Source organism: Juglans microcarpa x Juglans regia, chromosome 6S (genome assembly GCF_004785595.1).
Source record: "Juglans microcarpa x Juglans regia isolate MS1-56 chromosome 6S, Jm3101_v1.0, whole genome shotgun sequence".
In the NCBI taxonomy this organism is placed as follows: Eukaryota; Viridiplantae; Streptophyta; class Magnoliopsida; order Fagales; family Juglandaceae; genus Juglans; species Juglans microcarpa x Juglans regia.
The window spans coordinates 15,681,960-15,693,757 of NC_054605.1; the positions used below are offsets into that span (position 1 = coordinate 15,681,960).

General features: G+C 37.5%; 2 protein-coding genes across 2 annotated transcripts; both read right to left on the reverse strand.

Annotated features, from left to right (window-relative positions):
- Window positions 1-2,173: 2,173 nt before the first annotated feature.
- LOC121237101 (RING-H2 finger protein ATL29-like) lies at window positions 2,174-3,656 on the reverse strand. The gene has a single exon (XM_041133680.1). The coding sequence runs from the start codon at window positions 3,285-3,287 to the stop codon at window positions 2,361-2,363; it is 927 nt and encodes a 308-aa protein (XP_040989614.1). The 5' UTR covers window positions 3,288-3,656; the 3' UTR covers window positions 2,174-2,360.
- A 1,761-nt stretch (window positions 3,657-5,417) lies between these two features.
- On the reverse strand, window positions 5,418-9,478 carry LOC121237102 (zinc finger CCCH domain-containing protein 12-like). Its single transcript, XM_041133681.1, has 2 exons — window positions 7,902-9,478; window positions 5,418-6,173 (listed from the first exon to the last, which is right to left on the reverse strand). Exons 1-2 carry the CDS (start codon window positions 8,725-8,727, stop codon window positions 5,893-5,895), a joined length of 1,107 nt encoding a protein of 368 aa, XP_040989615.1. The 5' UTR covers window positions 8,728-9,478; the 3' UTR covers window positions 5,418-5,892.
- Window positions 9,479-11,798: the final 2,320 nt, after the last annotated feature.

An 11,798-nucleotide genomic window follows, 5' to 3' on the forward strand; every position in this document is an offset into this window, starting at 1 on the left:
AGAATCTGTCAGCAGTTAGCCATTCATCAACAAGATTCTATATATACTGATCTATGGTAGCCAACTGGATATTATTAATTTTAATAGTGATGGATTTGTTTTAACATCTAAGGAGAGTGCGATGCTTTTCTAAAGTTGCTACAACTCTAGTATTGTTTAATTATGTAGTTAAGATTTTGGTTAAGGGATGTTTAAAGGCATGAATGCACTAAGGCTACTAGCTGTCTGTGGAGGTGCAGAAAATTCTGTTAGGTACTCTGTTTTGAGGCTTAAAACAATTCACTTCATTCCCATTATTCCCTTGCACCCTCTACTCAACCAATGTTAATTGTTTGTATGAAAAACCATTGCAAACAGGGGACAAAATCAACCATCTTGTGAGCTTTAGCCCTTTGTTTAAGTTGGCTCCCCACATGATTTTAAAAGTTGTCAAACGTCTTCTTTAATAAAATTCCATATTTGTAATGTTTCCTTGTTCCCTTCCATTCCTAAATTTTAAAAAAAATGGATGTTGCTTGTGTTATTACAAGTAGCACCTAATGATAATTGCGTAAATAACTTGAAGTGCAGGCTTTGAAAATTCTGTGAGAAATTCAAGTACCTAATCATCTCTCTGAAAAGCACGACATCCAGAATAATCCTTGAGCGACTGCCTAGCAAATACAAAGTATTTTTTATCCAAGTATCACATAAGCTGCTAATTATATACAAGATTATGAAGATATTGAAATTTCATACCATGTAGCTCATCCCACATAAACTCATCTACAAAAAAGACAACACCCTAACACACAAGGAATATATAGATGATAACATGTTTTAAACATTTAGCACATAATCTTTTCTTTTGATAAGTGAACATTTAGCACAACAGAAGAATATATTGTAATAAAATATATTAAGTCATCATATTAGTGAACTAATTCGAACCCAATAAGAGGAACTGGAGTAAACAGATATAGACGGGTAAAAGCACACACATACACACGTGTGTATATATATATATATATATATATATATATGTATATAGAAGGGTAAAATATCTTATATTACTATTTTGGTTCTTATAATTAACCTCTCTAAATTTGTAATATTTCTAATCACATCCCCAAGCAGTTTTATTAAATCAGTTGGCTCAAGAAATGAAACACATGGGAGATACACAAACACAGTTCCACGACAATATCAGTCATCACTTGCTATCAACAACTTGAGTAAAATGGGAGATACAAACTCTGTAAACAGTTAAGAATTTTTCCAAACCAATTAACAATTTCGCTTAATTTGAGATAAAAGCTACTTTCCTATATGCTGGTAAACAAAAATAGTGCTCTGTTCTGGGTTGGCTTACGGAGTTGAAAGGGAGGCAGGGGAGCATGGGGTGGTCCCTCGACCATGGAGGAAGGCAGCTCAAGACTTGTACAAGGAGCTTGAGTGAGATCCGTGAGGAGGAGAGCAGATCTACGATGAGAGAGAGGGAAAGCTTCAGTGGAGGGGTGGCGGACCCTTGGGGGGTAGCTACGCCGGTATATCGAGGTGGTGTGGCGGCTGAGGACTTGGCGGCACAGGGAACCCGAGGGAGAAGGACTTCGATCGTGAAGAGCGAGGGAGAACTGCGGGAGAGAGAAACTGCGAGGGAGGGCCTTGGCTGGGTTGGTCAGTGACGGTGGAGGTGGACGGTAAGGGTGGATCGACGGCGGCGTGCAGTGGCTACTGCGTGGAGGCATGAAGAGTGGGAATCGGGGAGAATAAGGTTTGGGAAGAGATGGGAGGGGGGAGGAGACGGCTAGAGGGAATTAGAGGAATGAGGGGAAAACGTAGGATTTTAATTTTATCAGTTTTTTCCGGCGCAACTGATTCGCCGCTAATAAGAAAATGACTTTGCAGCGACAATATTCATTGGCAAAAATAACTATAGTGGCGATTTTGAATTCATCAGAAATAAAAAGTCCCTACAGTTACGATATTCTATTACAGCGATACAAATCGCTGTAAAAGATATAAAAAGTCGCTGCAAAAAATAAGCAAGAAACTCTCATTCTACATTCGTCAATTTTGAGCTGAAATTCAACAACGATTTAAAAATCGCCGCAAATAAGTACTTTTAGTGGCAATTTTTTTTGCGGCAATCTTAAAATCGCTGGAAAAATTCTAATTTCTTGTAGTGACCAATGCTCTAATCGCTTACAAATTCAAGAAATTGAAGATGAAAAAGAGGACGTGTGTACAGATCAACACATGATCTTCGATGTCCTATTTGTAACACAATGAAAATTAACTTCCAAAGATTTTGTCAAATCTAGTACTGTTTGCAAAACGTTCAAAGAAAACAAAGACAAATTAATTACACGAAAGAATTTTTATACTTTGTTCATGATGTTTCCGCCGGATGAGCTGCACTCCCGACACAGTATCTCGCCGGAGCCTCCATTTCCGGCCGCCTTGATATGGCCGCAGAATTCACCAAACGTCGTACAGCTTTTAGCGAAGTTGTGTCCTCTGATCACGAGTTCTACCTTTACATGCTCTGGCAATCTCAGTGTATACCTATCTTCTTCGTCTTCTCTTCTCCTAACTATAGAATGCCCCGTCGAGTGTGACCTTGAAAATCTTTCCAATCTTTTATCTTCATCATAATTTTGCTGCGCCTTAGATGCATTTTCATGGCTACTTGCTTCTCCAGATTCTGCGCCCTCATCATTCTCTTCTTCTTTTACATCAATGCGTACCGCATCTTGATCTGATGATGAATGATATTCGGTACTATTGCCATGTTCAACGTCGTGCATGGCGTTATGATCGACGAGCTGCATGGATTTTTCCAACGAGTCAGGCGGCTGCAAATCGAGGTTTCCACGACAAACCGGACACGTTTTATGGGATTCGAGCCAGAGGTCGATGCATTCTTGATGAAAAACATGGTAACAGACGGTCAAAAGGCGAAGCAGACTGTCGTCCTCGAATTCCACCAAGCATATTGCACATTCTAGACCGTATTTTTCCTTGCGGAAATCCTTGACACTCGAGTATACAATTGTTGGGAAGGATTGTATCAGAGAAGGGTCGAGGCCATTGATGACAGATGGATCGCCGTAAACAAAGTTGCGGGAGGGTAGTCTACGGATATGCCATGAGTTAGGCATGTTCTCGATGAAACACCTACAGAAATATACAGAGAAGAACCCCAGAAAGAAGAAAATCAGGAGGATTACTGTGAGAAGTACAGTTACAGGAGGGGAGGAAGTGTAGTCATCATATGATGGTGGATGCAGGGGACTCATTGGCATCGCCTGATCAAAGGAAAGGATCCCGAACCGAAGAGCCTAACCGGAGGGTGGCTAGTTCCGGCCTGTGTTGTTTGCATGCATGGGAGGAATAGACCAAAAGAAGATAAAAATGAAGGCTTGGAAAAAGAATGGAAACTTCTTTGTTGGGTGGTTGTTTGATTAATTAGTTTTGAGGGGAGTGGAATTCACGAGGGAAACAAGGAGGCATGTCACTGTGAGCATTCAAAATGGTGGCTTAATTTGGGATGCTGATGTGTCGTATTGGTTTTCAGCTAAGCTATTGAACGAGTCCTTGTGAGGAGAATAAGGGTTTTGCTACGAAGACTAGACTAGCCACGTGTTGGCCTTTACAAACATATTTTATTACTTATCATCCTCACACACCACACACAACACTTATTAATTTAATTTTTTTTTTTATAATTTTTATGTTTAATTCTTCTTAAGTTAATTAAACTATTTTACTAATCATCTATATACTACACATTTAGTAAGAAAAAAAATGAAAAATAAAAAAATTATATGTGATGTGTAGAGATAACGATCGTGTATAATTTTTCTTTACAAATTGCTCTCCTTTTGTAAGCTATTTGTGCATGCATTTAGTAAATTTTAGAACCGTGACATAGGCATAGATCACGTACATATGACATGAAGCTCCATACAAAATATTCATCTCATCTCATCTTATCATTACACATTTTTAAATTTCTATATAAAATATAATAAACAATTCAACTTTTTCAAATATCAATTCACATTTTTCAAATCCCAATACAATAATAATATTAAAACACAATATTTTAAACTCTCAAATAAAATACAAAATTCTCATCTCATCTCTCAAACTTACTCTAAGTATATATGCTGATGTGGCATGTCATGCGATCCTTGATCGATCAACAGTCAACATCCATCCATGGTAGTTTGGTCAAATGAATGAAACCTTTAGGCTGATTATCTATATTGATATATTGGCTATATAGCTATCAACCTCTACCAAGAACGGAATGAATTTCTCTCCTTAACACTAATTAAGCATACCAACCTTATGGTTTTAGCCATGTTCTAAAAATAGGGCTTTTGTTTTAATTCACACCATCATTTTTTTTTTATTGGCTTAAACCATCGCAGGCTTCCTTTCTAGAACTTCTATCATTGGCATCGTCTCCTTCTATCTTTGAGACACAAAAAGGTCACTAGTTTCTCATTAAACCTAAAATACATCACCATCATCTGACCTTAGTGTGAAGACTCAAAATCAAAACTGCTCGATCAGGTATAAATCAAGTTTAAAGGAGTACTCCAATCTTCTCGACCTAATTAATAATTCATTTCTTTGGGTTTCAAATTTGGAAATTCTACTCCGATTATAAAGGCGAGATGATTCAATTAGGTTATACCTAATCAGAGTTTGGTGCATCATTGAATAATCTAGATACGGCTACATTATTCTAATTTAAGGAAACAAGACAATTTAAAGAACCCAGAAATTACACCTCTATTCCCATTCTAACGAGAGAGATCAGAGAACGAGTTGGTGCCTAATACTTGCATTAAAGAATCAGAGTATATACAAATTCAGGTCAGAGTTATGCAGCTAAAAACAATCTACCACAGCAACTGCAGCTACTAAATAAGAACAAAAATACAGTAAATTCATACAAAATGTCTGTTTAAAGGAGCATCCTTGAGCTTCTTGCAGGTAACGAGTTTGTAGGCAATTTCATTCGTTCGCATCGATCTTTCTTTCTTTCTTTCTTTCTTTCTTTCTTTCATCCGAAGTCGTAAAAGCTCGAGTTGAGCATCCATCAGACTTTCTTGAACTATAACAGAGCCTTGTGATCTTCTGCCAAATGCGATATCAAGGCCAAAGCCATTGGAATTCTCTTCCTGATGTCTCCACAAGCAATTCTTATATATATATTTTGTTGATATGATTTTCTTCAGGTTATAAACTTTGACATGAATCCATTTAGGGCATTAATTTTCCCACATCCACATAATGCTTCTTTCATTTGCTGGAGAAAAAGAACCTTCCATGTTGAATATAAATATATATATATATATATATATCTCCCTCCAAAATCAATGTGGCCATGCCAGTGTGTATGAGAGAGAGCCACGATAAATACAGAAAGCCAGGGTAAGAGCATTATTTGTAAATGTAACAAAGTGGTACAAAGATTGCTGTCATTTCTTTGGATGAAGAAAAGATCATCTGGTGATTAAATAAGAGAAAAGAGAGAAACTACAAAAGGTAATACAAGCTTCATATTTTCAAACCTGAAGATGATGTGGCTGAGACTCCCAACGACAAGGCTTCTACTGAAACTTGAAGCTACGTGTTGACACCATGCCCTCACCAAGGAGATTAAAGAACCGTGTGGTAGAGACTGATTTCTTACTATCCAGTGTCCATCTTCAGCATTTGACACCATGCCCTCACTAAGGAGATTAAAGTACTCTATGATGGAGAGATTGTTCTTACTGCTGATCTTCTGCATTTGACACCATGTCCCCACTAAGGAGATTGATGTATTCTGCGATGGAGATTGATTCCTTAATGCCCATCTTCATATTTCCTGAGAGGGCCTTCCAATTTTTATTCGATGTCATCAATCCAGTCACCATATATCCTACTGATTTTATCTGGACCCTTCCATTTCTGATGAGTTCTCTGCCCCAGCCTCTGAATTGCAACAGATGACCTTTGCGATGGAACTCCGATATGATAAACATCAGAATGAGGAACTGAAGGGACTGATGCTACCAGAGTATCTGCTGGAGTTTTTGAAGGTACTCCTCCCTGCTTTGAGTCAGTAGGTGCGGATGAAGAATCTCTAGTATCTCCCTCCACAAGCCCACCTCCATATCGGTGCAATTCTGTGGTGAAACAAGATTTCCAAAGTCAAAGATAGAACACATTTTTCCCTCTCCCATCATGATATACAAATGAAAAAAAGTTTCATGATTATTACGTTTGTCTTTCAGTCCTATCAAGCATGACACTGAGCTGAACAGGGGAATGTAACAGATTTAGTGCAGTTTCAGTACTGATTAAGGTAGAATAGGTACGTGCACCCACTCGTAGTTGAAGAAATAATTGTCCCAGATGTTTAATTTGGGACACTACTTTTCAATGGCATAACAGTCTTAAGTCAAGTAGTTAATAAGCATCAACATGAGAGCAATTTTATTAAGTTCAAAGGCATAAGGTACAGCACTTCACTTCCCCAATATAAAGACATAAACCAAACAAACACACCTACTGATGTCTTTCATGCTTTGCAACCAAAAATACCTGCATCAGGATTACTAAAAAGAAAATATCCTTGCTAAAGAGATCAAAGGTCACCATTAGAACGGCATTGGTTAGCCGAAATGAATAAAGTCCAACCAATTTTCTGAATTGATAAAAGCTTAGGCACTTAATCAAACAGGGTTTAAGCTATCTATTAAGGTGCGTGCCCCATCTCTGTCTCCCTGAATAAAGGCGTATACTTCCCCCACACTTTAAACCACAAGTTAAAGCTCCCATGAGCAGCACAGCTGCACAGGAGCTAAATGACTCAAGGTACTTCTCTCTCAAAGCTGTTGCAGATTGTTATTGCATTTGTCAATAAAACGTTTTGGGTAGTAAATCACATAATTCAGTTCAGCCTTTGACAACAACAAAATAAATAGGAAAATAAATTCCATAAAAAAATGCCTCAAAAGGACTTGGGAATTTATATATAATCTTGCTTTGAGGCCACAAACAGTTAGAAAAGGAAAAAAAAAAAATCATCCAAACGTGCTTAGAGGAACTTCATCCAAACTGCTAGGTTGTGTTATCTAAAACAGTTCAAATGCTTTTGCATCATGTGACTATCACATGACCTTTTAACTCGGGCTATTTCATCAAAGCATTTTCTCTCTCTGAACAATTGGGGGGGAAGACAAAGGGGCATACATTTCTTGAATATATTGCAGAAAACCAGAATTTTCTTTGCTGCCGAAGGATTTATAATAGATAGGGCAAAGCATCTGCACCAATATTAAAACTTGAATCGGCCAAGGAGTCCACTAGGCATTACATGTGGTTAAACCATGTGGGATAAGGTGGGTCTGGGGATAGGCTGTTTGGATCTGTCTAGCTTTCAAATCTCACAAAAAATTTTGAGGGAAAGAAAAAAAAAATGTTGAAAACAGAAGACTAGGTAGAAATGTTCTACGGTTGAAGCATTTTCCAATCAAGAAGAAAGTCGAGTCTAAAATTATCTTTTGGGAACTGAAATATCCAAACATCCATGTGATTAAAGCAGATACCTCCTCAGACCGGAAGTTAAAAGCAAACGGTACGTTTTTCTTTCTTCAAGTAAAAAAATGTCAATTATTCAATCAAGAGGTTATGTTGAACGATCTATCAGAAGGATTACGTTCGTCTATCTTCATTCTTAAACTAAAGAATGCATTTCGAACTCCACTCTTTATATATCACTCGCGACAATAAAGAGTAAAAACTCTGATAAAAAAACTGTTACCAGCTAACAAATACAAACATATAAACAACATCGCCAACAAAATTTCCTCACATCTTAACAAAAATGGAAAGAACAAAGCCACTCATACCTGCCGCACCATGAGCAAAATGGCATTTGCTTCCAAAAGGGCAATACCCCGTCAACTCCCACTTGTTGCAAATCCTTGTCTTCCAATTTGATGGTTTGGCATTCTGCCCACTGGCACTCCCGGCAGCAGCACCACCGACACCGCCCCCAGAGCTGCCGCCGCCGCCTCCGCCTCCGCCGCCCCCAGAGATGCCGCCGCCGCCGCCATAGCCACCAGGCCCCAAACTTATAGCCACGCTCTCTCGATTCTTCGACTGCTCGTCGTGAAGGAACGTGCAATTCTCTCCATAGGGGCACCCCTCCTCTGTGTAGAATTTCTTGCAATGCCGCCCCTTATACGACCTCTGCGTCTCCACCACAAAATTCGAAGATCCCAACGACGGTATCTGATACTCCTCCCTCGACTCAGATGAAACCACCGCCTTCTCCTCCTCATGAGCCGCCACGATATCCTGCCAATTCGGAGGAGGCCGCCGAAGCTCTTCAATGCTGTGGGCGAAATTACAGTTAGTTATATATGGGCACGTCCCGGCGCGGAACTTGCAACAAAGTTTGGTCTTGAAAAACATTTTCCCAATAGTTTTGGATCGATTGGAAGAAGTCACATCCTGGGAATTCCTCGATTTCTTGTTCGGGGGTTCGCTCCCGGAGCGACTCTGTGATTGCCTCTGGTCGTAATTCGAGTTCGTCGACATCGTGTCGTCGCCATTGTTGTTCCAGGCTCGGTAATCGTCCTCCGTCGCCCACATGGCATGGTCGCCGCCAGACCAGCTGTCCGGAACACTTCCGGTGATTACTTGGACCACGTTGCCGCTGGAGAAATCCATCGGCAAAAGAAGAAGGTGCAATTTTCTTTCCTCAAAACCCTAAAGTGCTGATCAGAGTAGCTGAAATTGCCAGAGATTGAGAGGAACGGACGGGAAAGTGATCGAATTTCAACGATTTGAGAAACGGGTCTTTCACCATTTTAACAAATTTAACTATAGATTACATAGATTCTCTGGGTTGCAAGAGTTCCCAAAGGAAAAGAAGAAGAGATGACTAAACTCTTCCGAACAATAACGACAAGAGTAAGCGGATCTTAACAGATAGAAGAAAGAAACACAATTTGAGAGAGTATCCAAAATGGGAAGTGGGGTTAGATCCACAACATCGAGAAACGAAGACAAAAATGAGGGAAACCACATACAAAATGTTGGCAAAAATGAAGAAAATCCTTCTAGGAATAAATGTTTCCTTCCACTGAGCACGGATGGTGTTAGTTATAGATTGAAAAGAAAGAATAGAAATTTAGAGAGAGATTTAGGACATGGAGCGAGCAATTGAGAGATCAAAGAGAAGCCTCCCAGTCTCCCCCACGCACCCCACCCCATCCCCACAAATAAAGGAGGAGAAAGATATTTTTTCCAAGAATTAACACACCGGTGAAGATGGGGTTGGCGGATGAAGTGAAAAAAATAAGAGGTTGTGTACTTGAGGAAGCTGGTAGGGGTCCATTACATTGTCATCATTTTGAGGGGGCATATGTATTAGTGCAGCATAGTTGACTTCGGGATTTTTTATGACTGTGTCAGAAATTGCAGTCATTAGTCTGGAGCTCTGTGTCCTCAAATCCGCAAGGAAAATGGGCTAGGGAATGTAAATGGGCTGTTTTCTGCAGCCTTTTAGCCTAATTTTAATAAGAAAAACACTAATGTGTCGCCCTAATTTAACCTTGGTAAAATTATTTTTTATTTTTTTATTTAGTGATTAAAGAAGTATTTTTAAATATATTGATATATTTTTTTTTATTTCTTAAAAATATTTAAATATATTAAAAAAATGTGAAATAAAAAAAAAAAAGACTGAACAGCACGCCTAGCAGTAAATGCTGGGCGGCAGAATAGTATTGCTTTTTTAATAATACCAACAATAACTTGGCAAAATGGTATATTTAGTTCTTTTAAGGATAAGATAGATGAGATTATATAAAAGTTAAAAATTAAATAAAATATTATTAAAATATTATTTTTAATATTATTATTATTTTAAAATTAGAAAAAATTGAATTGTTTATTATATTTTATATAAAAATTTAAAAAAATTATAAAAATAAAATAAATTAAAATGATTTCTCAATCCAAACTGAATTTTATTGAAAAAAGTCACTTTTAAGAACCAAATACAACTAATTAAAGTCTTCTAGATACAACTTCAACCGAGTAAACAACAAACACAGATAAATAGAGAGATATCTTCAAAAGTAAAAAACAATACCTTTACATACTTGTAAAATTTGTACATGTTCAACCTTTACCTCCTAGATATAGCTTCGACCGGGTACCACACAAACAGAGAGAGATCTATACTCAAAGAGAAACAATACCGTCTCACCTACTTGTATTACTTGTAGATGTGATCAAGTACTTGAAAAAATATAGCTTATCCTTGTTAGGATCTCATGGAAGGAATGATAATAGTTATTTTTGAATTAATAAAAATGAATTTTATGGCAAGTGAATACACGTTAAAAAGAATAAAAGGCTGAAAAAACGACTGGGAAAACACAAACAATAACGAATCATTTGCGTAGCTATTGTTTATGGTACATTTAGAACATTTAGGCGGATTAATGAATTCAAGGGTTGTGTGCAATGTTACAACCAAAATCAATATATCTAAGCAAAATCAAAACAAAAATCAACATATATCTACCCAAAACCAAATGAAGTTGACAATATTTATCAAAATCTAAGAAGTCCAAGAATAAGTTGCAAGGAAGAACAAGAAGGCTTCCTATAAATATTAATCTCAATTTATTAATAGTTTCGTGGACTTGGGTTTGGGCCCGAGTGTTACATTCAGTGTTTTTGATACCGTACTGTACTGGCCGGTACTACCAGTATATGCTGTACCGACCACTGGTCTAATACAGGTAATACCTCTATTTCGTACCATTCCAAATACCAGGTGTACCGGCCTATACCGCCCGGTATTTACTTTCTCAGCTGAAACAAATATTTTGCCTGATACACATTCTGTAACCTGTTTGGATGGTATTTTCGTAATTTCAGTAAACATCTAGGGGCTATTTCGAAAAAAGTACATTTGTTGTAACTTTTTTTTTTTATATGATGTTTATTGTAACTCAAAACTTTAAGAACTTATGTTAATTGTAACTTAAAACTTGTATTGAGAAGTATAGAGTTTATGGCTTATTTTGTTATTATTTTGGAATACATTTAATGCTTGTATATATATAATTTATCCAGATATAAATTATTTCGAAACGGTATAGGAAACGGTACTGGTACCAAAACGGTATTGGTACTGAAATATTATTCCGAAATCGTACATGAAACGGTACCAGTACCGAAATATTTCGTTCCAATTCCTTGACTAGTATGGCCTCAGTACAGTATGCAAAACTTTGGTTACATCCCTCCCCCCCCCCCCCCCCCCCCCCAATTAAAGAAATTTCATCCTCAAAATTTTCTGAAACTAAAACAAAATCTAAAATACTTATCCCTCACATTCATTCCATGCCTATTTTAATTCTCGATCATTATGTCAAACATAGCATTCCAAGATTCTAACTTTTTAAATTTTCATGCGGTGCCTTAATTACCTCCAAATCCTCTTGGCGAACACATTCACAAGCATAACATTGATCATCATACACTCCGGGGTCTAGTTCATGTCTAGAAATGTAAACATGAATAATGGAATTAAAAGCCTAATAATAATTCACCCTAAATTCTTATCTTAGTTTCATATAAAATATTAACTAGAACACACCAAATAATATAATAAACTCATACGAAAAGGGAAAGAAAATTCTCTAAATTTCGGGATCCTTAATCTAACACTCGATTCATGAAAGTATCCAACTTGGATAATAAACCAACTTCCTGTCTCA

What these genes read in the sequence shown, in the direction of transcription:
- LOC121237101 (XM_041133680.1), bottom strand. Translation starts at nt 3,287, where the DNA reads ATGCCAATGAGTCCCCTGCATCCACCATCATATGATGACTACACTTCC.
- LOC121237102 (XM_041133681.1), bottom strand. Translation starts at nt 8,727, where the DNA reads ATGGATTTCTCCAGCGGCAACGTGGTCCAAGTAATCACCGGAAGTGTT. An exon ending in TTTTGCTCATGGTGCGGCAG is followed by an intron (nt 6,174 to 7,901) that starts GTATGAGTGGCT and finishes GTTTCACCACAG; the next exon opens with AATTGCACCGATATGGAGGT.